Source organism: Dasypus novemcinctus, chromosome 15, assembly GCF_030445035.2.
Source record: "Dasypus novemcinctus isolate mDasNov1 chromosome 15, mDasNov1.1.hap2, whole genome shotgun sequence".
Taxonomy (NCBI): domain Eukaryota; kingdom Metazoa; phylum Chordata; class Mammalia; order Cingulata; family Dasypodidae; genus Dasypus; species Dasypus novemcinctus.
In genome coordinates, this window is record NC_080687.1 from 87618366 (window position 1) to 87646330 (window position 27965).

A 27965-nucleotide genomic window follows, 5' to 3' on the forward strand; every position below is an offset into this window, starting at 1 on the left:
ACAAATACAAAGAAAATATACACTCCAAAAACCTCAGCTGCTGGGCTCATGCTAACTATACCTTTCAAACTAGACTGACAAGCAACTGGCTAAAGCCTGAATCATCAGGAACCTGAAAACTCCATAACCACATAAAATTCCTTCTAGAGAACTGGCTCCCTACCAGTTAGATGGGAGGCCAGGCAAAATTTCATTGGTTGAAGTTTTCTTAGATTTGGACTTTAAAAATAAATAAAAGATTGGGGGGCTCAATTTAACTTAAGGGAAACGGACTTTGGCCCAGTGGTTAGGGCGTCCGTCTACCATATGGGAGGTCCGCGGTTCAAACCCCGGGCCTCCTTGACTCGTGTGGAGCTGGCCATGCGCAGCGCTGATGCGCGCAAGGAGTGCCGTGCCACGCAAGGGTGTCCCCGCGTGGGGGAGCCCCACGCGCAAGGAGTGCGCCCGTGAGGAAAGCCGCCCAGCGTGAAAAGAAAGAGCAGCCTGCCCAGGAATGGCGCCGCCCACACTTCCCGTGCCGCTGACGACAACAGAAGTGGACAAAGAAACAAGACGCAGCAAATAGACACCAAGAACAGACAACCAGGGGAGGGGGGAAAATTAAATAAATAAATCTTTAAAAAAAAAAAATTTAACTTAAGATAATTGGCTCTCACTAGCCTAATTAATTTCTGCCGTTTATGGCAATAAAGGTATTCATAATCTTGTTACTAATTTCTAAATTGATGTAAGACATTATTTACTGGGTTTCTTTGCTAAAGACCAACAAAATGTATTCACATCAGTTTCTTTCACCATCATTTCAACCAAACCCCTTGCCAAGATTTACTCAAAATAGGAACTTCAGGAAGGTCAGAGCTAGTCATAAAACGGTTACACTCCTAATGGTTAGCAATGAGATCTGTCACCTCCTTTTAAGAACTGAAGAGGCTAGACAGTTCTTTGCTGCCCTAAGAAAAATATTACATTCCACTTGGCTAGCTACTCTTTTTTTTCAGGTATTGAGATGGGGGATTGAACCCGGGACCTTGTATGCAACAGGCCGGCGCTCAACCACTGAGCCACATCGGCTCCCGAGTTGGCGCCTTCCTGTTTGCTCGTTGTTTCACTCATTTTGTTTTTCTTGTTTGTTTTCTTTAGGAGGCACTGGGAACCAAACCTGGGACCGCCCATGTGAGAGGGAGGCAGGCACTCAACTGCTTGAGCCACACTCTCTCCCCTCACTACTCTTTTTTAAATGACTGTCTAGATGCCTTTAAAACCTTTATTCATTTGAAGAAGTACATTAAGCATCCTGTCCATGGACCATTTTATTTGAATCAGGAAATGTCTACTCTGGTCCTATGCTGGGAAATTTCTAAAAATATCAATACTTGTTCTCCACATGGGGCCAAATAAACCAGAATCTCAGGGGTGTAACCAGGGCGTTTTATTAAAGCTCCCCAAGTGATTCCAGTGTGCATGCAGGGCTCAGAACCACTGTTCTACAGAATTACAACATTCGAAGGTACATTCCCTGGAGCCAGACCCAAGCCTGGTCACAATGCTGTTCCAGGAGGTTGTCACATAGCAGCCTGGCAGCTAAAACAAGGAAACTGAGGTCCAGAGAGGCAACGGCCGGTCACTTCCCAAGATCTCACAGCCAAGCCATTTCAAAGGCAGAATTTAAACTTGAGATTCTCCACTTCCAGTCCGGGAATCACGGTAGAAGGCTTGAAGAGGGAACACTTGAAGAACACAGAAGAATGACTTCATTCTGGACACATCGGCAGTAGAGAAGGAGCCCTCACTGCCCCACCCCCAGCCCCCCTCACAACCTCTTTTGTGCCCCAGAGTCCTGGGACTGGAATAAACTTGGTCACAGCATGGAAATCACTCTGGGGTCCTAAAACTTTGGGGGAGGGACTCCTTCCTCATCTCAGCTTTGGTGGGCTGGGTTCCAGGAAGCAACTCTATACATGTATGTTTTGTGGGGTCTCCAGGTAGCGGCCATGGCCTCTTTTCCCCCATTTCAGGGTTCCACAAACTGTCCTGCATGCATGCGCATCTGGTTACCCCAGCCTTCTGGGTAGATCTTCCTGAATTAATTTATCTGTTCCAAATGCCTTTATGAGACTCTTTCAAGGAGTATGATTTCCCACTTCAACATTTCTTCTGCCTTTTCCTCCCCTTCCCACTCCCCTTGTGACCACTGGGACCTCGAAGGATGACAGGGGTGTGCTGCCTGGTAGCTTTCGAGTAGGCGGGGTGATCTCCTTTCCCCAGGCTGAACCACACCTCCTTGGCAGGACCCCAGTCCCAGGTGTCTCCAGATTCACAAAATCAAGCCAGACTACATGCAATAGAGTGGAAACCAAACTACTCTATGCCATGTTATTTAAAAGAAAAGTAGGTTTTGTGATGGTTTTTTTTTTACTGTTTGTAATAAAATTTTTAAATAAAACTTTTGTTCTGTTTAAAAATCTAAATAGAGTCAACTCTACTTATTCATGACAATGTCTAGGATACTAGTAATCCAAAGAAACAAATAGTTATATTGTTATATTATGAGATCTTTCGCTGTTTGGCATTTTTAGATTATTTTCCCATTTGTTTTCAGAAGGGAACCAAAATAAATCACAAAGGATGGGACTAGAGAAGGAAGACCTTTGGAAGTAAAATCTGCCATAGGTCACTTTTCAAATCCTCAATTTCTATAACCAAATTAAACTGCAGTCATAAATTAACTTTCAGCTGTTTTTTGTAACTTTATCAAAGGTCTTAATAGCTTCAGAGAGAAAAATGCATGTATCAGTTTTCTTTTTTTAATTAGTTACAAGTAAATTTAGAACATGTGCTGAAAGCAAAATTTTAGCAAATGTTTTAGCAGCAATAATAAAAATCAAGCTAACTTTTAGTAGGAGAGACAATTCCTCAAATTTCAACATTGTCTGCTACCGAGTTTCCATTTGTGACTGTTCACAAATGTGTTCATCACATCAAGTTAAAAAGAGAAGAAAAGTGACCAACGTGTAGACAATACAGTATGTTACCACCCTGAAGTGGCTTGCTTGTCCCTTCATGCTACAAAAAACAAAACAAAACAAAACAAAAAATGAGGATCTAGGAGTTAATTAGGAAACAACTATAAAGTAAGCTTGATCAAGATTAGTTTTTATATAAAGAAGCTGAAGAGCTTTCAAATAACTTGTTTGCCAAGCTTCTCTAACAGCAGGGATCAATCTGGTACATGGTTTTTATTTCCTCTCCTCTGTGTCTCTTGTTGTGTCATCTTGCTGCGCCAACTTTCCGTGTCAGCTGGCTCTCCTGCGTGGGGCACCTTTCCCATCCTGGGTGGCATTCCCATGCAGGTGGCACTCCTGTGCGCGGTGGCATTCCCGCACGTGCTGGCAGTCTGCATGGGCCAGCTTGCCCTCACCCGGAGGCCCTGGGCATCAAACCCTGGACCTCCTATATGGTAGGCACGAGCCCAATTGGTTGAGTCACATCCGTTTCCCAGAATATTTTGTATTTTTATTTATTTTTTAAAGATTTATTTCTCCGCCCCCCCACCCAGTTCTCTGTTCTCTGTGTCTGTCTGCTGCGTGTTCTTCTTTGTCCACTTCTGTTGTTGTCAGCAGCATGGGAATCTGTGTTTCTTTTGGAGGCATCATCTTGTTGTGTCAGCTCTCCGTTTGTGCGGTGCCATTCCTGGGCAGGCTGCACTTTCTTTTGCGCTGGGCGGCTCTCCTTACAGGGCACACTCCTTGTGTGTGGGGTTCCCCTACGTGGGGGACATCCCTGCATGGGGCGGCACTCCTTGTGTGCATCAGCACTGCGTGTGGGCCAGCTCCACATGGTCAAGGAGGCCCAGGGTTTGAACTGCGGACCTCCCATGTGGTAGACGGACGCCCTAACTACTGGGCCAAGTCTGCTTCCCTATTTTGTATTTTTAAAGGAGAATAGCCCTTTCAGAAAACTGATGTACAAACTTAACCATCTACAGTCAGTAATAATCATTTCTCTCCATTTGAAGCAGAAGCTGTGTACATATGTGTAGTCACTTTGTGAAAATTTATCAAGCTATATATTCATATTTGTGCATATATTTTTAAATTAATTTTATTTTTTATTCTTTTTTTTAAAATACTACATTCAAAAAATATAAGGTCCCCATTCACCCCCCACCGCCCCCACCCCACCACTCCCCCCACAGCAACACTCTCCCCCAACATCATGACACATCCATTGCATGAGGTGAGTACATCTCTGGGCATCACTGCACCTCAAGGTCAATGGTCCACATCATAGCCCATACTCTCCCAAGTTCCATCCAGTGGGCCATGGGAGGATCTACAATATCCGGTAATTGTCCCTGCAGCACCACCCAGGACAACTCCAAGTCCCGAAAATGCCTCCACATCTCATCTCTTCCTCCCATTCCCCGCACCCAGCAGCCACCATGTCCACTTTTCCCACACCAATGCCACATTTTCTCTGTGGACCTTGGATTGGTTGTGTCCATTGCACATCTATGTCAAGAGGGGGTTTAGATTCCACATGGATACTGGATGCAATCCTCCTGCTTTCAGTTGTAGGCACTCTAGGCTCCATGGTGTGGTGGTTGACATTCTTCAAATCCATGTTAGTTGAATGGGGTAACTCCAATAAATCAGAGTGTAGGAGTTGAAGTCTGTTGAGATTCAGGGCCTGCCTATCATATCGTCAGTCCAGAGATTCAGATCCCCTAGATATATCTTAAACCCCAGCACCAACTACAATTCTGGTAAAGTAACAGGAAAGGCTTGTAAAAAGAGATCACATCTGAGTCCAGCTCCATCATGCAGAAACACCAGCTCCGAAGAAGGGCCAACTGACATGGCAGTGAACTCCATCTGCCATGATCATAAAACCTGTAGGTCTCTTTAGCCCTCAGATGAACCAATACCTAGGGTTGTATCTACTTTATCTGTCTCTGAGACTCTGCTCAGGTGTGCATAAGGGCAATCCTTCTGATAACCTCCAGACTCTTTTTTAGAGACTCATAGCCATATACACTCATTTGTCCTTTCCATTTCCCCTTTAATTTAGGTCAAAAAGCATTTTTAACTCCTGTTATTATATGTATACAGGGATATTCTGCTGGTCCGAGTTGAACCTTTTATTCAAGGTCGTTTTCTAGTTATGTCATCAGCTGGTACTTGGTAGTGATCCCTCGGCGCCAGGGAGGCTCATCCCTGGGTGTCATGTCCCATGCTGGGGGGAAGGCAGTGCATTTACATGCTGAGTTTGGCTTTGAGACTGGCCACATTTGTGCATATTTCTTTACACATACTCTACTTCAATAAAAAGTTAAAAAAAGCAGAGGACCTTGGGAGAAACAGAACTCAAGAAGTCTTCAATTCCCGTTTTTCTAGTTTTCCCCGGCTCTGAGCATTGTTCTGGGGCATAGGTATGAGCAGAGCAGTTGGGACCAGATCACATACAATGGTGGTATCTTTCTTCAATACTTCACATAAGTCATATAAAATTAAAGGAAATTTTAAAATACAGCACATGTAGGTGGATTAAAAAGAAAATCTTGGGGTGACTGATGAACAAAATGAGTCAAAACTGAAATCCTTTAAACAAGTTCCCATAGTGTATTCTTAAAAATTATTTTTGAGAATAGGTCATACATGAACATATTCAGATTCCAAGAGTTTGAAACATTATTGTCCACAGTTCCCCAATGATCTATATTGCTACCAGTTTCCAAAGCGCATTTTAATTTATTTCAGAAATTGAAACACAAAACAAGCCAGGATTATGCAATAACAGATCTCCAAGGCCCAGCACAAAGTTTTCTGCGATTCACACACAAATTCTCTGCACAATTTGCAAAATCTGCCACTAAAATACCTTCATTATCTTACAAATAAGAACATTTCTGCTAATTAACTCATGCTCCCTATAAACACCTTATACCTTACATTCTTTATTTTAAAAGAAAATTAAAAGTTTTAGCAACCAGACAGGAATATCTATGTATCCAACACACTGGCTTTTTACTTCTTAACTTAGAAGATACCAGAGTTTTCTTCTATAAGTGTAGCATATACACCTGGTTTTTAAAAAAATATTTTAAGTATGAATGTATTCAAAAGAAAGGGAAAATCCCAATTTATTCCAGATATAATCACTATAAATGAGTTTACTCATTCATTCATTCATTCATTCATTCATTCATTCATCCAAGTTCTCTGAGATTCCTCACTACAATAGTAAATGAGAGAGGTTATTTATAAAATGGAGAGAACAACTGCCAAGCTATACAGGGTTACTGCTATGCTCAAATGATAAAATGTATATCACAAGTAGAGCCTGGCAAAAGAATAAATATTAGTTCTTATATTTAAACACAATACCCATTGCATTTAAACAACATATACCCTATTATTCATGTGTTTTCGCACATTCCAAGTTTTGGAATCAGTGTTAGGTTAGCTTTGTAAAAATGAATAAGGAACTTTTCTTTCTGAAAAGAAGCTGTTTAAATACTTCATTAAAGTTTAAAATAACTCACCCGTGAAACTGCATCTACCAGTTTTGTGCATGTGAGGATTATTCCTTAACTTTCTCAATTTCTTAAATTATGTTGCATTTTCATTTCAGACAAAATACCAAATCTAGATTACACCATCAAAAAAACACCTTAAAAATACTTCAGTGTACTAGCACGACTAATATATCAAATCCCACATAGTCCTCCATCATTCCTTAATACAACTATAAATAAATACAAGCACTGTTAAGAAAAGTTAAAAAAGGAAATTAAAAAAAAAAAAAGAAAAAGAAAACAAAGTAACAAGGAAATAAATGAATGAGCTAATAAGGTAAATTACCTACTGGCAGATACTCCAAAAGAATGTGTTATTCAATCAGAATTGGAATTTAGGTATCTTTAGTTAATAAGTAAGATTATTTTGAATAGTAATTATTCTGGGTGCCTTTGTAACCCTGCCCTAGGAATCTATGCTAGGTGAAGATTCTAATATAGTTCCTCTAGTTATCCAGTAAGAAATACAAGATATATTCTCCTATAGAAAATGAAAAGAATACTAGCTCTATCATTGGGTGATTTGTGAGAATTGAAGCATACATTCAGAAGACTTTGTAAACTAGAAAGGACTATACTAGAAAGGAATGTGGGAAATGACTGCTGAGCAAACAGTGGGGAACCAGGAAAGCATTTGGAAAAATTATAAAGCCAGCTGGCAAGAATAAGCAGTACAAGAAATAAAAGTAGACAGAATCAAGATTAAAACAGATCATGTTTTTTTGGCACAGAGGTTAATAACAAAGCAGCATCACAGTACAATATTTCAATATGTGTCTTCTTTCTCTATGGCTCTTTCTTCAATATCCTAGTTTTTTATCTATTATATACCTGCCACAATTACAAATATTATGTTACAACCAGTGGTTTAATAAAGGAAAAAGAAAATATTCAAGTTCCTGGTAATTAACACAAAGTACTTTCTTGATTTGGTTAAAAAGAAACTCACTACATTGGCTATGTGAAAAGTATTCTCCTCCAGTCCCATCCTTCAGAGCTCTTTTATATAATAAACAATAACGAAGAATAAAATAAAAATAAAATGGTGCCAATGATGATAGTTACTACGTTAAGCACTTCATATGTCTTATCCCATTTAATCTCCACCACAAGAGTACACCGTGTTAACACCTACCAGACCAGCAACCAGTGAGATAGAACCAAAATTCGAACCCAGGTAATCAGACTACAGAATCCACAAGTATGTCCAGTAGGACACACTAAAATGCATGATCCCACAGATAAACTATAGTCATAATAAAAGTTTTGTTTTGATTAAAGTCTGGATTTAAATACACACAAAATTAACTTCTTAATGAACACTACCTTAGAACAAGAGCCACAAAAGTTTGTTTTACTTCTATTGGCTCCAGGAGAGTGAGTTTTTCTGAAGAAGCCTGGCATCTCTTTTGCACAGCAACGTCAAAAATAGAAAGAGCTAAGTAAAAATGGTCTTTTCTCCAGACTTCTCCAAGATAATGCTTGAAATTTCACTGTAATCTCATGTGGAGTTAGTTGATTGAGCGAATTCTGATCCCAGCTTAGGTTTTTAATAACAATTGGCCTTCTTTAGTCTTTTCCTAGATTTGTTTCTTTAACCAGGCTAAATTACAATTTGGTTAAATGTAAAATATTTACTAAAAATAATCTTAGTTTTCATACTGGAGTGCCCACTTGAAAAGTTTAATATAATGGTAGGTCATGTGTGTGTGGCTATGTGCAAATAGATTCAGTTATGAGGTAAAGAAACAAATAGATTTGGGGGCATGTAGTAAACTTTAGGTGTAAATGTTTACTTTACTTAGAAGCTAACTAGATAACGAACATGATAGTAATCACTACCAGATTGATAAATGTTTCATAAATATGAAGATTCTCTAAAATACTTCATAACTTTTAAATAAAATTACAGCTAAAGGAGCAATTCCTGCACAAGAAGAAATTAAGAGAGGCAAGAGGTATGAACGTGGGAGATAACTGCAGAGCAAACAGTGGGGAATCAGGAAAGCATTTGGAAAAATTATAAAGCCAGCTGGCAAGAATAAGCAGTACAAGAAATAAAAGCAGAGAAGTAGAGAAGCAGATATGGCCCAATGGATAGGGCGTCCGCCTACCACATGGGAGGTCCACAGTTCAAACCCAGGGCCTCCTGACCCATGTGATGTGCTGGCCCACATGCAGTGTTGATGCATGTAAGGAGTACCGTACCATGCAGGTGTGTCGCCCACTTAGGGGAGCCCCATATGCAATGAGTATGCCCCGTAAGGAGACCTGCCCAGCTCGAAAAAAGTGCAGACTGCCCATGAATGGCACTGCACACACACAGAGGTGACACAGCAAGATGACGCAACAAAACGAGACACAGATTCTGGCTGCCGCTGACAATACCAGTGGACACAGAAGAACACACAGCAAATGGACAGAAAGCAGACAACTAGGTGGGACAGGGAAGGGGAGAGAAATAAATAAATAATAAATCTTTTTTAAAAAAGAAAAAAGTATATATGACTGCAAGTCACAATAAAAAGCTTCCAACCCTAAAAGATAATGTTTGGATGGATTATGCAGACAAGAAAAATCCATTCAAAGTTTTGGTACATTCTATTGCTCTGGAACATCTCTGTTTCTTTATCTGTCACATAACCTGGATCTTCCTTCAAGATTGGGTTCAAGTGTTATTTCCATGGGGAAGCTTTCTTTCTCCAAGTGGCAATGAGTCGCAGGCTCATTCTCTGTATCCACTGTACTCTGCACTCACTGTTACCCTAAACAGTAACTCCCAAATACTGTGTATCACTAGGTGGCCTGTTAAAAAGACAGCAAGGATCTCGTAACATTTAACCTCTGGGAATAAGCAGTTAAGAGCAAGCCAATTTACATCCTAGAAAGGGCAGTCCTAAGGCTACCTTCTTACAGTACTTGACATGGAGATCTATAAAAATATTTATTCTGCTTGTCCACGTTTCCAAAGCATGTCACCAAGTTTCTCCTTAGTTACCCGAATATATGTGAGGCAAAAATAATTCTTTATGATTTGTCAGAAATTCTACTTCAAAGTAGGAAAACTACATAGAGTAATGATATATCAAAACTATAAAAGGCATTAAACTACGAGCTGTTTTTTCATTAAATTAACTTCTGGAATATTTGAGCATACATTCAAATTTTCTTCTCTTTAAGAAACTTGTATCCACAGCCTTTAACTTTCTTCTTATTCTCATACATTCACTAGGCAAACAGAGTGGGTTTAATAAGGTCAAACCAAGACACCTTCAAATAAAAAGAACACTGCAATTCAATTGTGACAGTGTTGCTCTCTCACATAAGTGCCTTATGCTCAGGTACAAATATTCCCAATTAAGAAGAGACAGCAAAAATAGATTCTTAACATTGTCAACACTAACAATGTTGATATCTGGAATCCTTTCCAGCCCCACCCATTCCCTGCTCAAAGGTGCTCAAAGCAGTTTTTTAGAGTACAAAATGATATGAGAGAAAATAAGATGCTGGCAACTGGACATTAATGATGACAGTTTCTTTAGATTAGTACATTATAACCACATAAAATAACTGAAAACCAGAAACATCCTAATCTGGTGCCAAATTTTATAAAGAATTATTTTTTTTCAGACAATCAAAACAGAATATTAAAACAGAATAAATTATCTTAAAAGACATAAACAGGGAAGCGGATATGGCTCAACCAGTTGAGCATCCGCCTACCACTTGGGTCCAAGTGCCTCCTAAAAGAAGACAAGTAGATACCCACAACCACCGCAACAAAGAGCTAGACGTCACAACAAGCAGATGCCTAAGCAAGCAGATGCCACAGGCCAGCAGACACTGCAGCCAGCTGGAAGCAGTTCGTGACTTGGGCATTTGCCTCCCATGCAGGAGGTTCCAGGTTCGGTTCCTGGGGCCTCCTGAAGAAGATGAGCAAATGGTGAGCAGACAAAGAGAACCATGGGTGAGTGGGGATAAATTTTTTAAAATTAAAAATTTTTCTTAAACAAAAATAAATGTGATTGATTTGGGAAAGGAAAAAAGAAAGACATAAATACTTTTTAACTTTGAAAAGTCAAAATCCCAGCAGGGTTTTTTTGTAACTTAAGTCAATTCTAAATTTCACTGAAAACCTTCCATCAATTTTGGGTGGAAAACCCTATCAGATATTAAATTATAAAGTGATACTAATCCAAACAATATTGGCATAATATAAGAACAGTTCTAGGGAACAGAATACACTACCAAGTTCAAAACTGAAATTGTATTCACAGTAATTTAGTATAAAACAAAGGTGGCAGTTTTAGAGATGAAATGAGAGAACCTTCAATAAATCTACAAATGCCAACTCCCCTATTTGTCAAAGTCAGATTTATACATGTCACATGATACAAAAATAAATTCCAGAGGGACTAAAGAGCCAAACATAAAAAACATACAAGAAAAAACAATAAGGGGACTATTTAAATATTTAAACTTAGGGGTGAGGAAAGTTTCCCTAAACAAAGCACAAAACCCAGAAAACAAATAAATAATGATGAATCTTATGTCAAATATTTAAAATTTCTATAGGGCACAAGATAGCATTGTTGAAAGACAGGACCAGATTGGAAGAAAATATATGCATCAGTGTCACAAAAAGAGGATTAACCACTGACTAACTGTAAAATGAATTAACTAGAAGATGACACTGATTTAATATTCATAACACAAAGAACTACTGGACAAAAGGATATTAGCAAGTAATTCAAAGAAATTCAAATGAACAAACAAGAGTATTGAATAACCCATTTGAATATGCAAGTTTGTAAATTATTATTGATTTTGGTCTTAACATGGAAATGGGTTGAAGGAAAACTTAGACAAATTTGTCACTGATTAAACCATATGAAGCTGTGGAAAAAAAAAAAAGAATATTGAATAATAAGATGCTAAATTTCACTAGTGATCAAGGAAATGCAAATTCAAACAGTGAAATGCCACTTTCACCCACTTTGTGATTAAAAAAAAATACTACTCAGTAAATATGAGCTATGTGACAGGCACAGTTCTAAGAGCTTTACACACCTCAACTCATTTAATCCTCACAACCCTGCAACACAGGACCTACAACAGAAGACATTTCGCAGATCAGGAAACTAGCGGGGTTAAGTAACTTGTCCAAGGTCCTCAAAGTTGAGAGCAGTGGATCCAGGATTAAAACCCAGCTATTCCGACTTCAATATATGAGCTCTTAACCTTTCTAGATTTACTGTCTCCAAAGATGTTCATTTCAATACTGTATATAACAGTAAAATACTTGTAAAAGCCAATTGTCCCTGATGAGGGACAGGTAAAATAAATAATGGTCCATCCATCACGTATAAAAAACAAATGAGGTAGCGCTTATATACACACAAATATTTATGATATAATTAGTGAAAACAAATTACAAAAAATTCATAGCCTAATTTCATTTGTATCTTGAAAACCATCTCTATATGCAGGCTGGTATGTATGTATACTGCTCATTTGTTTAGACCTTCTAAAAAGTTACACATCTAAGAGTTAATAAAGGTTTCTTCTGAGAAGCAGAGCACAATTAGAGAATAAGAATGAAGAGAATCTTTTACTATTTTATATATTTTTGTATTGGGTGACTCCTTCTCCTTTTATTATTAGCATATTCATTACTTTTGTAATTAAAACCAAATTCACCTTACTACCAGGAAGATGACAGATTAGAAAGACATAAGACTCTCTTTTCTCCTAGAAAAAAAAGCCAGAGGACTGGCAGAATCGGCCTAGAAAAACATGTTCTAGGATTTAGGATACCAGGGGAATGATACCACCCAGAAAAGAGAGGAACAATGGGAAAAAATCTTGACAAAAAGAAGACAAGTAGAACCCTGTAGCTGCAGTCAACAGCACCCAGACCCCCAGACCCCTAGAACCCCAGACCCCCACCTACAAGCAGACAATTCTGAATTCTCTGGCCTGGCTGGTGGCTACAGCAGAGGGGGACAGAGGGATCCACCTCCACAGGAAACCAGAGAGGGACATAGCCTAAGGCTGATTCTGCTTCTGGCCCACAAATCTGGTCTGTTGTGTCCCACTAGCCCTTTCACGCCAGGAAGGGCCGCACCACTGTTTGCAGGCAATTAAAGAGATTCAACTCTCATAAACCCTCCCTACTGACCAGGACTGGTTGTGAAGAATGCAGAAGGGAGTGGCATTATTTCCTACAGGGGAAAAGGGAGGGACTACCAGCAAAGGCTGAAGAGGAACAGCCTCTGAGAAAATCTGAATTGGGAGGCTCAGAATAGCTTCCAGGCAGGATCCTCTATCACACTGTTGGAGACCCAGTTGCAAAGTACACCTCTTTTAGGCTCTGACCTATGGGCTGTTGAGAAGCGTCATCTTCTGGCAGACGAAGTAAGTACATGAGAGGAAACTAAGTAAATAAGAGGATTTTTCTGGGCTTTACATTCTCCCTTCCCAAGGCCCTTGGAAATGGGTCTATAACCAATTATTGGGTCAGGGGCCCAGATTTAGGCAATTAAAAGGAACAATCCTAAAGACAGAACAGCTGAACAGAAGAATCAAAGAACAAGTAACACACAGCCTCCCACCACTAATTCCCTTCGGAAGAGAGAGAAATCAGTCAAGAAACATCATAACCTGATGCCTAGACATCAGCAAAAAATTACAAGCCATACTAAGAAAATGGAAGACATGGCCCAAGCAAAGGAATATATCAAAGCCCCAGATGAGACTCAAGATTTGAGACAACTAATTAATGAGTTGCAAACATTTTTCAAATATCAAATGAGTTGGAAGACAATATGGCTAAAGAGATAAAGGACATCAAGAAGACATGAAGCGGGAAGTGGATGTGGCTCAAGTGACTGGACTCCCATCTACCATAAGAGGGGTCCCAGGTTCAATTCCTGGGGCATCCTGGTGAAGGCAAGCTGGTCCATGCTGCAGAGAGCTGGCCCACCCTGCCGAAAGCTAGCGCTGCCACAGTGAGCTGGCCTGCCCTGCAAGCTGACACAACAAGATAATGCAACAAAACTGAGACACAAAAGAAGAAAGACAGTAAGAGACACAATAAACCAGGGGGCTGAAGTGGCTCAAGCAATTGAGTGCCTCTCAATCAGGAGTCCTGGGATTGGTTCCTGGTGGCTCCTAAAGAGAAAGATGAGAAGAGAAGACAAGCAGACACAGAAGAACACACAGCAAATAGGCACAGAGAGCAGACAGGTGGCAAGGGGGAGGGGATAAATAAAATAAAATAAATCTTTTAAAAAAAGAAGACACTCGGGAAATGGACTTTGGCCCAGTGGTTAGGGTGTCCGTCTACCACATGGGAGGCCCGCGGTTCAAGCCCCGGGCCTCCTTGACCCGTGTGGAGCTGGCCCATGCGCAGTGCTGATGCGCGCAAGGAGTGCCCTGCTACACAGGGATGTCCCCCGCGTAGGGGAGCCCCACGCGCAAGGAGTGCACCCATAAGGAGAGCCGCCCAGCGCGAAGGAGGGAGCAGCCTGCCCAGGAATGGCGCCGCCCACACTTCCCGTGCCGCTGACGACAACAGAAGCGGACAAAGAAACAAGACGCAGCAAAAAGACACAGAAAACAGACAACCGGGGGAGGGGAGGGGAATTAAATAAATAAATACTAAATAAATAAATAAATCTGTAAAAAAAAAAAAAAAGAAATTTATTAAAAAAAAAAAAAAGAAGACACTAAGAGAGCACAAAGATTCTGAAAAACTGAGTAGAAAAATAACAGAGCTCATGGGAATCAAAGACAGATGCGTGAGATAAAAAACACATAAGTCATATAACAGGAGACTTGAAAAGACTGAAGAACAAATGATACAAAAGACAGAAGAGCTGAAATTGAAGAGAGAACATAGAGTGAAAAGAATGGAAAAATTGAGCAGAGGTTCAGGGAGTGGAATGACAACATGAAGAGCAACATCCACGTCATAGGAGTTCCAGCAGGAATATAAATGGGAAAAGGGGCAGAAAGAATATGTGAGGAAATAATAGCTAAAAATTTCCCAACTCTCATGAAAGAAATGAATTTATATGCCCAAGCAGCAGAGCCTACCCCAAGCAGAATAAATCCGAAATGACCTATATAAAGACACATACTACTCAAAAATGTCAAGCGTCAAAGATAAGGAGAAAATTCTGATAGCAGCCAGTGAAAAGCAAACCATCACATAAAAGGACCCAGTAAGATTAGTGAGGATTTCTCATCAGAAACCATGGAGGGCAAGAAGACAGTGGTATGATATAATTAGGATAATGAAAAAGAAAACTTGCCCACTGAGAAGTTTTTATCCTTCAAATATGAAGGTAAGTTTAAAATATTCACACACAAACTAAAAGAGTTCACCTTTACAGGAAGTATTAAAGGAAGCCTTAACAGCCCAAAAGAAAAAGACAAGAGAAAGAAGCTTGGAAAAGAGTACAGAAGGGAAGAAGAGCAGAAAGGATAACTAAAAGAGTAAAAATACAAACGAAAATAAGATATGCATATGAAAATCAAAGAATAAAATGGTAGAAGTGAATAATGCATTTACAGTAATATCACTTAATGTAAATGGATTAAACTTCCAATCAAAAGATATAGGATGACAGAATGGATAAAAAACATAAGCCATCCTTATGCTGCCTACAAGAGACTCACGATAGACACAGGGAAACAAATCACCTGAAGGTGAAAGGCTGGAAAAAGATATTTCATGCAAACAGTAACCAAGAAGAAGCAGGGAGAGAGAGCAGAGATAGCTACACTAATACCAGACAAAACAGACTTTAATTGCAATAAAAGTTATAAGATATAGAGAAGACCATTATGTATTAATAAAAGGGACAAAGCACCAGGAAGAAATAACAGTGATTACTATCTATGCATCTAACCATGGTATCCCAAAATTCATGAGGCAAACTGACAAAACTGGAGAGAAACAGACATCGCTACAATAATACTTAGAAACTTCAACACATCAGTCACATCATTAGATAGAACTAGACAGAAGTTCAACAAGGAAACAGAGAAATTGAAAAATATGATAAATAAGCCAGACATAACACACTAACAGACACAGATAGAACATTTCATCCCAAATCAGAGAGTTATACATTCTTCTCAAGTGCTCATGGATTACACTCCAGGATAGACCACATGTTAGGTCACAAGGAAGGTCTCAATAAATATAAAAAGCCTGAAGTTATACAGTACACCTCCTCAGATCATAATGAAATGAAACTGGAAATCAATAACAGATAAGGGGGAAATTCGCAAATGTGGAGGCTAAGTTATTGTGTAGAGCTAGAATAAGAAAGAAAAAGATAGAAGATGCAAATAAATAAAATCAGAAATGAAAGAGGCAAAGTTATGACTAACTGCACAGAAATAAGAAGGATCATAAGAGGATATTATGAGAAACTATGCCAACAAACTAGAAAATCTAGATGAAATGCGCAAATTCCTAGAAACCCACAACCTACATTGACGCTACAAAAAATACAAGAACTTAACAAACCAACCACATTTGAAGAGATTGAATCCATCACCAAAAATCTCCCAAAAAAGTAAAGTCCAAGACAGATGGCTTCACAGAAAAATCAATACCAAACCTGTTTCAACTCTTCCACAATACTGTACAGGAGGGAAAACTACTCAACACATTTTATGAAGCCATATTAGTCAGGTTTCTCTAGTGAAAGAGAACCAACAAGATATCTACAAATAGCATGAGATTGTTTTAAAAGACTTATTTTTAAAATTTTATTTATCCCCACCCCCTCCCCACACCGCCCGTGCTGGCTGTCTGCTCTCTGTCCATTCGCTGCACGTTCTTCTGTATCTGCTTGTCTTCTCCTCTTGTCTCCTCTTTAGGAGGCACCAGGAACCAATCCTGGGATCTCCAACATGGGAGAAGGGCACCCAATTACTTGAGCCACCTCAGCTCTCTGGTTTGTTGTGTCTCTCACTGTCTTTTCTCTGTGTCTCTTTTCTGTTGTATCATCGTGTTGCATCAGTTTGCAGCGAGGGCCAGTTCTCCACCAGCTCTAGTATGAGATTTTATAAAATTCTCTCACATAACCATGGGGATGCACAAGTCCAAATTCCATAAGGCAGGCTGCAAACCAGGGACTCTTTGATGAGTTACCAGGAGACACTGACTGTCTGAAGCAGAGATGGGAATTCTCTTTCTGAATGCTGAAATAACACTTGAAATGTCCTTGTATTACAATTAGCACAGTGCTTGCTTGACCAACGGTGTCCAGTTGACACTTTAGCCTAAGCATCACAGAAGCCAACATCACCCTAATACCAAAGCCAGATAAAGACACAAGAAAAGACAATTACAGACCAATCTCTCTAATAAACATAGATGCAAAAATTCTCAACAAAATACTTGCCAATCAGCACATAAAAAGATTTATACACCAAGACACAATGGGATTTATTCATGGTATGCAGAAAAGGCATTCAACAAAATACAAAATCTTTTTCTTCTTAATATTTTTTATTTTTTTTATTTCCCCCCCTTGCCACTTGTGCTCGCTGTCTGCTCTCTGTGTCCATTAACCGTGCATTCTTCTGTGTCTGCCTGTCTCCCTTTGTTGCATTAACTTGCTGCACCAGCTCTCTGCAATGCAGGCCACTAGCTGTGGCATGGGCCAGCTTGCCTTCACCAGGAGGCCCTGGGAATTGAACCCAGAGCCTCCCATTTAGTAGATGGGAGCCTAATCGCTTGAGCCACATTTGCTTCCCAACCAGCATCCTTTCTTGATAAAAATACTTTGAAAGATGGGAACAGAAAGAACATTCCTCAATATGATGAAAGAATAAATGAAAAACACAAAGCCAACATTGTACTCAATGGGGAAAGCTTGAAAGCCTTCCCTTTAAGATCAGGAACAAGACAAAAATGCCCACTTCCATCACTGTTATTCAACATTGTACTAGAAGTTCTAGCTAGAGCTATTAGACTAGATAGATTAGATAGATAGATAGATAGATAGATAGATAGATAGATAGATAGATAGATAGATAGATAGATAGATAGATAGACAGATAGATAGACAAATAGACAGATAGATAGATAGGCAGAGGACATCCAAAAAGGAAAAGAGGAAGTAAAACTCTTTTCACAGATGACGTGATTCTCTACTTTCTAATTCTGAAATGTCTACAACAAAGTTACTTGAGCTAATGAGTTCAGCAAAGTGGCAGGATACAAGATCAACACCCAAAATCAGTAATGTTTCTGTACACAAGTATTGAACAATCTGAGGACAAAATCAGGGGGGAATTCCATTTACAGTAACAAACAAAAAGACTCAAATACCTAAGAATCAACTTAACCAAAGTAGGACAGGTCCTATATTCAGAAAAATACAAAGGAATGCTAAAAGAAATCAACAAAGACCTAAATAAATGGAAAGACATTCCATGTTTACGGATTGGAAGACTTAATATAAAGATGTCAATCCTACCCAAGCTAAATACCAATCAATGCAATAGCAATCAAAATTCCAACAGCCTACTTTACAGAAAGAGAAACAGAAAAGGCAATTACTAAACTTATTTTGAAGGGAAAGTATACCCAAATAGCCAAAAGCATTCTAAAAAAGAAGAGCAACATGGGAAGAATTTCACTGTCTGACCTTGAAACATACTACAAAGCTGCAGTGATCAAAAGAGCATGGCATGGGAGGAATGGGGTGGGGGGGTAGGGAGGTTTATGGGGACCTCATATTTTTTAATGTAACATTAAAAAAGAAAGAAAGAAAAAACCAGCATGACATTGGCATAAAGATAAACATAACAGGGAAGCAGATTTTGCTCAATGGAGAGGGCGTCCGCCTACCACTTGGGAGGTCCAAGGTTCAAACCCACGGGTCCTGACCCATGTGATGAGCTGGCCCACTCGCAGTGCTGATGTGCACAAGGAGTGCCGTGCCACGCAGGGGTGTCCCCCATGTAGGGGAGCCCCACTTGCAAGGAGTGCGCCTCGTAAGGAGAGCCACCCAATGTGAAAAAAGTGCAACCTGCCCAGGAATGGTGCCGCACACACGGAGAGCTAATGCAGCAAGATGACACAACAAAACAAGACACAGATTCTGGGTGCCACTGACAAGTATACAAGCGGGCACAGAAGAACACACAGTGAATGGACACAGAGAACAGACAACTGGGGAGGTGGGTGGGGCAGGAAAGGGGAGAGATAAATAAAAAATAAATCTTAAAAAAAAGAAGACAAACATATCAATCAGTAGAACAGAATTAAGAGTCCAGAAATAAACACATCTCTACAGTCACCTGGTTTTTGACAAACCTACTGTAGCAGTTTGATATGGTTATGAATTCCAAAAATAGATACTGGATTATGTTTGTAATCTGGTCTGTACCTGGGCATGATTAAGTTATGATTAGGGCTCTGATTGGGCCATGTCATTAGGGTGTTGAGTCCCAACCCCTTGGTGAGTGGGGACTCACAGACAAAAGGCATGGCAAAGGACAGAGTTGGGGGTTTTTGATGTTGGAGTTTTGATGTTGGAGTTTGATGCTGAAGCCTTAAGCTAGAGCCCCGGGAAGTAAGCTCGCAGAAGAAAGAGAAGCCAGCCCCAGGAAGAGAGGAAACCTGAGCCCAGGAAGAAGCAAGCCCTAGGAAGGAAGGAACCTTGAACTCAGAGAGAAGCAAGACCCTGGAAGGGAGGAACCCAGGAAGCCTGAACCCTTACAGATGTCAGCAGCCATCTTGCTCCAATACGTGAAAATAGAATTTGGTGAGGGAAGTAACTTATGCCTTATGTCCTGGTATCTGTAAGCTCCTACTCTAAATAAATACCTGTTATAAAAACCAACCAATTTCTAGTATTTTGCATCAGCACCCCTTTGGCTGACTAATACACCTACCAAGACATGTTAACAGGACAAAAGTCTCTTCAACAAATGGTGCTGGGACAACTTAATATTCATAACCAAAAGTATGAAAGAGGATCCCTATCTCACTCCCTCTATAAGAATCAACTCAAAATGTACAGAAACACCTTCAAAATCTTGTGGTAGGTGGTAGTTTCTTGGACCTTATACCCCAAGATGAGCATCAAAAAGAAGAAAGTAATTAAATGGGACCTCCTCAAAATTAAATACTTTTGTACATCAAAGACTTTGTCAAAAGGGTGAAAAGGCAAACAACTCAAATATTGTAGAAAATATTTGGCAATCACATATCCAATAAGGATTTAATATCTATGATATATAAAAAAGATGCTATAACTCAACATTAAAAAGACAAACACCCTGATTAAAAAATGGGCAAAAGAATTGAAAAGATGGCTGTCCAAAGGAAAAATACAAATGGCAAAGAAACACATGAAAAAATGTTCAACATCTCTAGTAATTAGGGAAATGCAAATCAAAGCTACAATGAGATATCATTTCATACTTATTAGAATGGCCACTATTAAAAAGACAGAAAACTACAAGTGTTGGAAAGGATATGGAGAGACAGGAATGCTTATTCACTGTTGGTGGGAATGGGGAATGATACAGCCACTGTGGAAGACCGTTTGGCAGTTCCTAAAGAAGTTGAATATAGATTTGTCACATGACCTGGAAATACAACTACTATGTATATACCCAGAACTAAGAACAGAGACACGAACAGATATCTGCACACTGATGTTCATAGTGGTGTTATTAACAATTGCCAAAAGATAGAAACAATCCAGGTGCCCGTCAACCAATGGATGGATAAACAAACTGGTGTGTACATGCAAAGGATTATTAGGCAGTTGTAAGATAAATGAAGTTGTGAACCATGACAACATGGATGAACCTGGATGATATGTTGAATGTAGCAAGCCAGACATAAAAGGACAAATACTGTATGACTGTGCTATTATGAACTAAATGTATTGTGTCAACTCATGGAGTTAATAATCAGAATATGGGTTACCAGAAAATAGAATGAGATTAGAAAAAGCAAAACTGATGCCTGTGCAGAATTGGTAAAAAGGTTGTTTCTATATTTTTGGATGAGTTGAAAAGGTAAAAGCACAACATAGTGTTGTAACTAGCAGTACTATTACATGGGTATGACAGTGGTTGAAAAGGAAAGTCTAAGGTCACATATATTAGTAGAAGGAAAGCTAAAAAATTTAACAAGGGACTGTGTAGCAGAGTAAAACCTCATGGGAAATATAAATATGGTTAATACTGCATATATAAGACCATTTTTCTTTTAAACTGAATGAAGGTATGTTAATGTTACATGATGTTAGTATCAGGCCCAAAAAACCCAAACAAACAAAAAACAACCTTATGCTAAAGTGAAAGAAAAAAAGTACTATATATTGCATTATTCCATTATATAAAATGTAATGCAAGCCAATTTATAAAGATGAAATTAGATTAGTACTTATGTTGAGCTGGGGAAGGATGGAAGAATTCAGGGGTGACTGCAGTTTTTTCTTTCTGGAGAAATGAAATTGTTCTAAAATTTTTGGTGATGAATGCACAACACTGTAATTATACTAAAAGCCACTGATTACACACTTTGGATAGATTGTATGGTATGTGAATATATTATCAGTAAAACTGCTTTTTGAAAAAGTTAAAAAAAAATTCAACCAACCAACAGAAAAATAAGAGGAGGTAAAGCCATAGGCTAGCCAACATGCTAATAAAACTGATACCACGGGATCTAACTCCCATTGTGAATGTTAAATTTGTTACGTTCATAACCGTAGACTGAAGAACTCTAAACCTTGCCAACAGTCTTAAACATTTTGGCATTGATTATAATACAGTGAGATTATCATGCATCACTGCACATCATCAGTGAGAGTCAGAATGCTTGGGTTCAAATTGCGACTCCACTATTTATTACTATATATATGACTTTAGGCAAGTCACTTAACCCCTCTATCCTGCCTTCCTCACTGTAAAATGAGGATAATACTTACTTGATCTCCTTATGCAAAGATATTCCTAGCCTCTCTCAACAAGATAAACTAAATGTATCAAACAGTAAGTACTGTTCCGAAGAAACCATTTTTTTGGGCTATATAGACACATGTATATATACTGTATCATAATGCAAAATATAGTTCTCATGGTCAAGTGAGTCAAAGCCATTGCACTAGAGCATACAGTATAAGGCTTAAAACTCTGTCTTCTACCACATCCTGAGATCAAATCTCACCACATAAAGCTTGGCACCTACAACAGCATCCCTCTTACGAAAGGGCTGTGCAGTAAACAAACCTTAACAAATACATAAACATCTCATCTTAAAACAAATTCAAAATATTTTCTCCCCCTAAAATATATTTCAATCATTTCCTGATTACCAGATAATTATTAAATATTTTTAATTGGAACCAAGAAATTCTCTCTCTCAAAATTTTTCTCCTTAGCCAATGGACTCTTTGATATTAAGCAGTTTTAATCCAAATTCTCACCTTTTGTAGGTTTATTTATAAACTTTTTATTTTGTCTCTTCAATGTACCATACAAACAGTGAAGAAATTACAATGCCCTACCAAATGAAGGAACCAATTCCAATTCCATTATTTGTGGTAACTATGTTTCTAGAATAAAGCATGATACTTCATGCTTGGCTTATTAAAATTAAGGGTATTTGGGATTAGGTTTATTTCATTATAAAATCAACGTTATTAAAATATTTAATTAAACTTTCTGTCCTCCAATATATATTTTTCCCAATAAATTTAGTCTCTCTAAAATACCATTTCTCCCACATCCTATCTTACATTTCCAATATAACCCATTTAAATTAAAATGAAGCAAAAAATTTTTTTCAAGGAATCAGAAAATACAAAGTCCCATGAAACCCTAGCCCAACAAAAAGGACTAGAATTAATCTTAGATCCTTTATGCAATTTCTCTTGGATCTTTTTTAAATTCGCAAAACAGTAATTTGACATTTTGTACAAATTCAATGAAAAGGACCTATTTAAAAATTCTTCAGCCCAATCTCTTCATTATAGATGAAATCTAGATCTAGAAAAGTTAAATAACTTCCTCAGAGTCACATGTTTTGGACTGAAATGATGTATGATTAGGGGACCACTATCACCTTTGCATCGTGAGAAGAAATAGTCCACGATTATAATGTTAATTAACCACTTATATTAAAACAGTTTAAATCCATATAATTATAAGCAACTGTTAGAATCACCAGTCCCGTACTAACAAAAAAAAATGTTAAGCCCTATTAAGGATGTCCTCTAGAGCTCTTATACTCTAAGTATTCTGAAATAATTACTTAAGGCATTTACTGTTACATCTCATTTTATAGAAAAACAAGCTGAACCAAAAGTATTATTTCCTGAATGCTACCACATCAAAACTAAGGATAAGAGAAATAATTTTAAAATAAATAAACAAAAATGAAAAATTAAAAAATTTAAAAAATAAAGAGAAATAACGTATGACTTTACTAGTACTTAAAACATAAGGACATATTATCTTCAAAATGTTAATTTCTAAATTTTTACTTTAGTTTTTTCTATTGTCTTTTAAAGTAAATACCTTTAGATACAACTAGATAAATTATTAAGATAAATTCATTAAAATATAATTTTCTCAAGGTCTCATACCTGTTGTTCATCCTCCATGACGTTACTAGCAAATTCAAATACTAGGTCGTTCTGTTGGACAACAGCAGCCATAATAAAGCATTCCTTTTAGATCCACATGAGAAAATTCCAAACAGGTTCAAGTATCAGATAGGAGAGTCCAACGACAAATTTGGGTAAAAAAAATCCACAGCTAAGTCTGTCAAGTTACTGTATATCCAAGTTTTTCTTCAGAGAAGGTGCTTCAACTTTTCTTAGCTCACTGATATTCTATTCAAATTGTGGCAATTTTTCTTCTCTGAAACTTCTTGACCTGAAAAAACAAAAGCTGTAAATTAATTATAAAAAAAGCAATCAGAGCCATTTAAAATACAAAATTGATTTTTTAAAAAAAGGCTGTGTCTCTGAAGTATTTTGTTTTTGTTGTTTTAAAAATATAATCAACATAACTAATGAACATAGGTCTTCTTAAGTAAAATCTATGTTTTCTTTGAAGACATAACTAATGAACACAGGCTTTCTTAAGTTAGATATACGTTTTCTTTGAAGACTTCTAAAATAACATCACTTTTCATTAGTTAAACTGGCTTTAATGAAACTAAAGTACTAAATATTAAAGGACAAAAACAAAAAAGCAATAATTACTCTTGTAAATGCAATAAAGGACAAATAAATGCTTTCCTTCTTTCCACTAACCTGGCACCTACATAGAACGGCAACTCCATGAGTAATTTCAAACTGTGTACTTTTATCTTTAATAGGACATTCAGACAGCATCCCTATTAGGCCTAATATATACATAAAGATTTGAAATCTGTTTAAACATCTAATACATTTAAGGTCTAGTAAGTCGATTTTTAATAGCTTTTTAAAATAAACAGAAAACAAAAGCTCACTCTTTCTGTTCTTTAAAAACACTTCTGATAAATAGAATGCTTTAAGAGTTACCATGATTAAGCCTGTCTTCAGTGACTTCTTCTAATGCACTGAAATGTATCCTTATCTCTAGCACAGGCTTGCAAGCAACAGGAAGGAAACAGCTCTTGACCACGTCATGGCAAATTAGAACATGCAAAGAACTGCACTTTACAATAGTAGAAAAACAGAAACGCAACTTAAGAGTGAAAACAATCTCACAGTGGAAGGAGACATACTTAAAAAATGCCTGCCAAAGATGTTTGCCTATTTTTTTTTAAGTTACCAGTACTAATCACACAAAAAATTTAACATCCAATTCTTTAAAATAATGTTTACTAATGTTTACAATTTTAATATAAATACTTCAAAAAGACAAGTGACTATAAGGAAAGGACGGTCACTAGTTTATAAATATATACATATACATATATTTTTTTTAAAGGTACCGGGTCCAGGGCATTGAACCTGGACCCAGGACCCTGTAAGTGGGAAGCTAGCACTCAACCACTGAGTCACATTGGCTCCCCTGAGTTGTTTTTCTTATTTGTTTGTTTGTTGTTTTTTTGTTTTTAGAAGGTACCAGGAATTGAACCTAGAACCTCCCATGAGGGAGGCAGGCACTCAACCGCTTGAGCAACACGCATATACACACACACACCAACAATTTTAAAGAGACAAGTTCAGCAATGAAAATGAACTGGTAGGTCTGTTGCCTTCAAATATTAAATCCACCTAATACGTGCTGGCCAAATGACATACAAATTTCCTAGTATCAGGAGAGCTAACTCCCTAGATATTCTGGGCTCCAGGGGTCATTAAGGATGACTGATTTCTTCAACTAGAAAGCAAAATAAAATCAGAGATAAAAACTCTATTCAGTCACTATTTCTACTCATTAAACTAGATTCAAACCCAGTACTTTCCCATATCCATCCATCTCACTCCCTTTAAGAGTGAGTTCAAGGCAAACAAATCACAGCTCCAACAAGTGGGAAGTTATTTTAAACTTAACTCAGATGGTTTTTGAGGAATATATCAAATCTAGAGGGAAAAATAGTTCCTTGGCCTAAATTGATTTCGATATATAAACATAAGACATACCCTTGGCCCTGGACAAATGTTACTTACCTTTTCCCCCGAATTACTACTCAAGTCAATTTCTCTATCCTAGGTCCGTTTTCTCTACACAAAAACTATGGAAATTCTTGCCTTCCCAATTCTCAACTTCTTTTACTACTCATGCCTAGAGTACCTCTCCTTCTCAGCAATGCTCACCTCAAGCCCCATTTCTTTTGCCAATCTTCCCAATCTCTATGCCTCAACCAGTATGGATCACCAGTTTCAGAAATTACTGCCTATAATAATCACCAATTTAACACTGACTATATTGTCTCACATTTGAAAATTATGCCTCCCTAATTCAACTGAATAAATGAAGTTTGAGTACCTATGATTTACAAGGCAACAAGAAAATTATAGCAAAACTGCTTCTGGGAGGTAATTGTCTAAAATTTCTCCTGAACCTAATTCAAGTATGCAATAATAATCAAAAGGATTATATTAGTGACAGATACTAGTTTTGTTGTTGTTTGTACTAGGGGCCAGGGATTGATCCCAGGACCTCATGTGTGGGGAAGCCAGTGCTCAATACTGAGCCACATCTGTTCCCCCTGAGTTGTTTTTTTCGTTTGTTTTGCTTATTGCTTGGTTGTTCTTGTTGTTTTTAAAGATTTATTTATTTATTTTCTCCCTACCCTTCCCCCTCCCCACTGTTTTTGCTGGGTCCATTTGCTGTGCGATCTTCTCTATCTATTTCTCTTCTTGTCTTCTCATTTTTTTTCTCCTCTAGGATTCATGGGGATTCGATCCTGGGGACCTCTGATGTGGAGAGAGGTTCCCTGTCAGCTGTGCCAACTCAGTTCCTGGTTTCTGCTGCATTTCACCTTGACTCTCCCCTTCGTCTCTCTTTTGTTGCGTCATCATCTTGCTGCTTGACTCACTTGCGCAGGCACTGGCTCACCATGCGGGCACTTGGCTCACCACGCAGACACTGGTGACGGGCTCACTACACAGGAACACTTTTCCTCTTTTTCACCAGGAGGCCCCAGGGATCAAACCAGGTCCTCCCACATTGTAGGCAGAAGCCCTACCACTTGAGCCACATCTGCTTCCCTGTTGCTTGGTTTTTGTTTCTTTTAGGAGATACCAGGAACCCAACCTGAGACCTCCCATGTGGGAGAGAGGCACCTGACTGTCTAAGCCACCCCCTCTCCCTCCTTTGTTGTTTCACTTTTTTCTTTTTAAACCAAGTTTATTGATATATAAAGCATACAATCCAGCCAATGTGGGCAATGAATGGTATTTGGTATAATCACATAATTTTGTATTCGCCATTTTAATATTACTAATTTTCATTACTTCAATAATAATAATAAACAAAATAGACAAAAATCTCTACTCTTTAATAATCACCTCTCAACCTCTTTATCCTTCACCTGCTGTACATTGCTGCTATTCTGTTTCCATTGCTCTATTTTATTTGTATTTTATAGTGTGTATAGATGGAATCAAACAATATGTAGTGCCTTGTGTCTTTGTTTCTTTCACTTAGTATATTTCCTTTTTTTATCCTTAATGGAAGATTATATATTACTATACTCTACTATCCATAATTTGCTTTGGACATATTGTAACATTAACATGCATTTGTTCAGTTTAAAAAAAAAAATCACATATGCAATATTATCCAAACTCATGTATCACATGAGGTTTTACTGCTTTGCAGTCCCCATGTTACATTTTTTAGCTTTTCTTCCAGTAATATACATGACCTTAGACTTTCCCTTTCAATCACTGTCATACCCATATATTAGCACTACTAGTTACAAACATTGTAACGTGCTTTCACCATTTCTATTCATTTCCAAAGATTTACCAATAACCTTTTTACCAATTCTGCACAGATTAAACTTCAGCTTTCCATTCTCTAACCTCATTCTATGTTCTACTGGCATTGTTTTAAATATCTATCATTACATACTAAGCTATTTTATATAAATTTTATAAAATAATGATGGTAGTACTTTTGATAAAGAGGAAACCATTACCCTAAATGTGAAAAACCACAGTAAGAAAGTATAGCCAGAAACAAAGGATGTTTTCTGATATGGAAGTTTCTCTGTAAGAGGTTAGAGGTTCCAAAATCCATTTGTTTGTAAGGACAAAGTTAACACTACACCAATACCAATATGAACATGTCTATCTAAGGTTAAGTTTCACTTTCTTCTCCATTGTAATCATGTACCTTTTCTTACTAGCACTTTGAACACTGCTATTGCTTTTAATAATTAAACCAAAACTGAAATGACTTGCCCATGATCATTAAAGCCACCCATACGTGGGACTGAAAGAGACACCTTTGCTCTGGCATATAACTGGCATATAAATTTTGTTCATTTCTCTAAAGAAGTTCATAAATTGAAAATGTGTTTAAGTAAACAAATGCTTTCGTATTATTTTACTACCTTAATTGGGCCTCTGATCCCCTCCCCTGCCTTCCTTTACTCTTTCCTCTGTTCTTCTTCCTGCATAGTTCCACAATCTATGGTACCAAGGTGGTTTTCTTGGGAATAAATTTCGTAATTCCTGATCCAGAGGTTTCACCTGAACATTTTAGAGATATCTAAGTAACAGAGTTCAGGAGTATTTTTTTTTTTTTTGGTAATATAAGATTTTGATAAACTAGATCAATGAATTAACTTTCCATATGAGGTAACTGGGTCCCTGTGCCAAGGTCTCACAGTCTAAAAGCATAACCGAATTGGAACTAAAATTCTCATCTCCTAAAT

At 38.0% G+C, this 27965-nt stretch overlaps 1 protein-coding gene across 11 annotated transcripts in view; it reads right to left on the reverse strand.

The window, feature by feature from the left end:
* The window catches only part of ELF1 (E74 like ETS transcription factor 1), a 183517-nt gene that overhangs the window by 61545 nt on the left and 94007 nt on the right, over nucleotides 1–27965 (reverse strand). For 7 of the 11 annotated variants that reach the window (XM_058276616.2, XM_058276609.2, XM_058276614.1 and 4 more), the window contains exon 2: nucleotides 23221–23512. In XM_058276616.2, coding sequence (XP_058132599.1) covers nucleotides 23221–23292 — 72 coding nt within the window. In that variant the 5' untranslated portion in view covers nucleotides 23293–23512. Of the gene's footprint in view, nucleotides 1–23220; nucleotides 23528–24147; nucleotides 24199–27965 lie in introns of those variants that run through there. The other 4 variants (XM_058276618.1, XM_058276610.1, XM_004462791.5 and 1 more) reach the window with 3 other exon arrangements.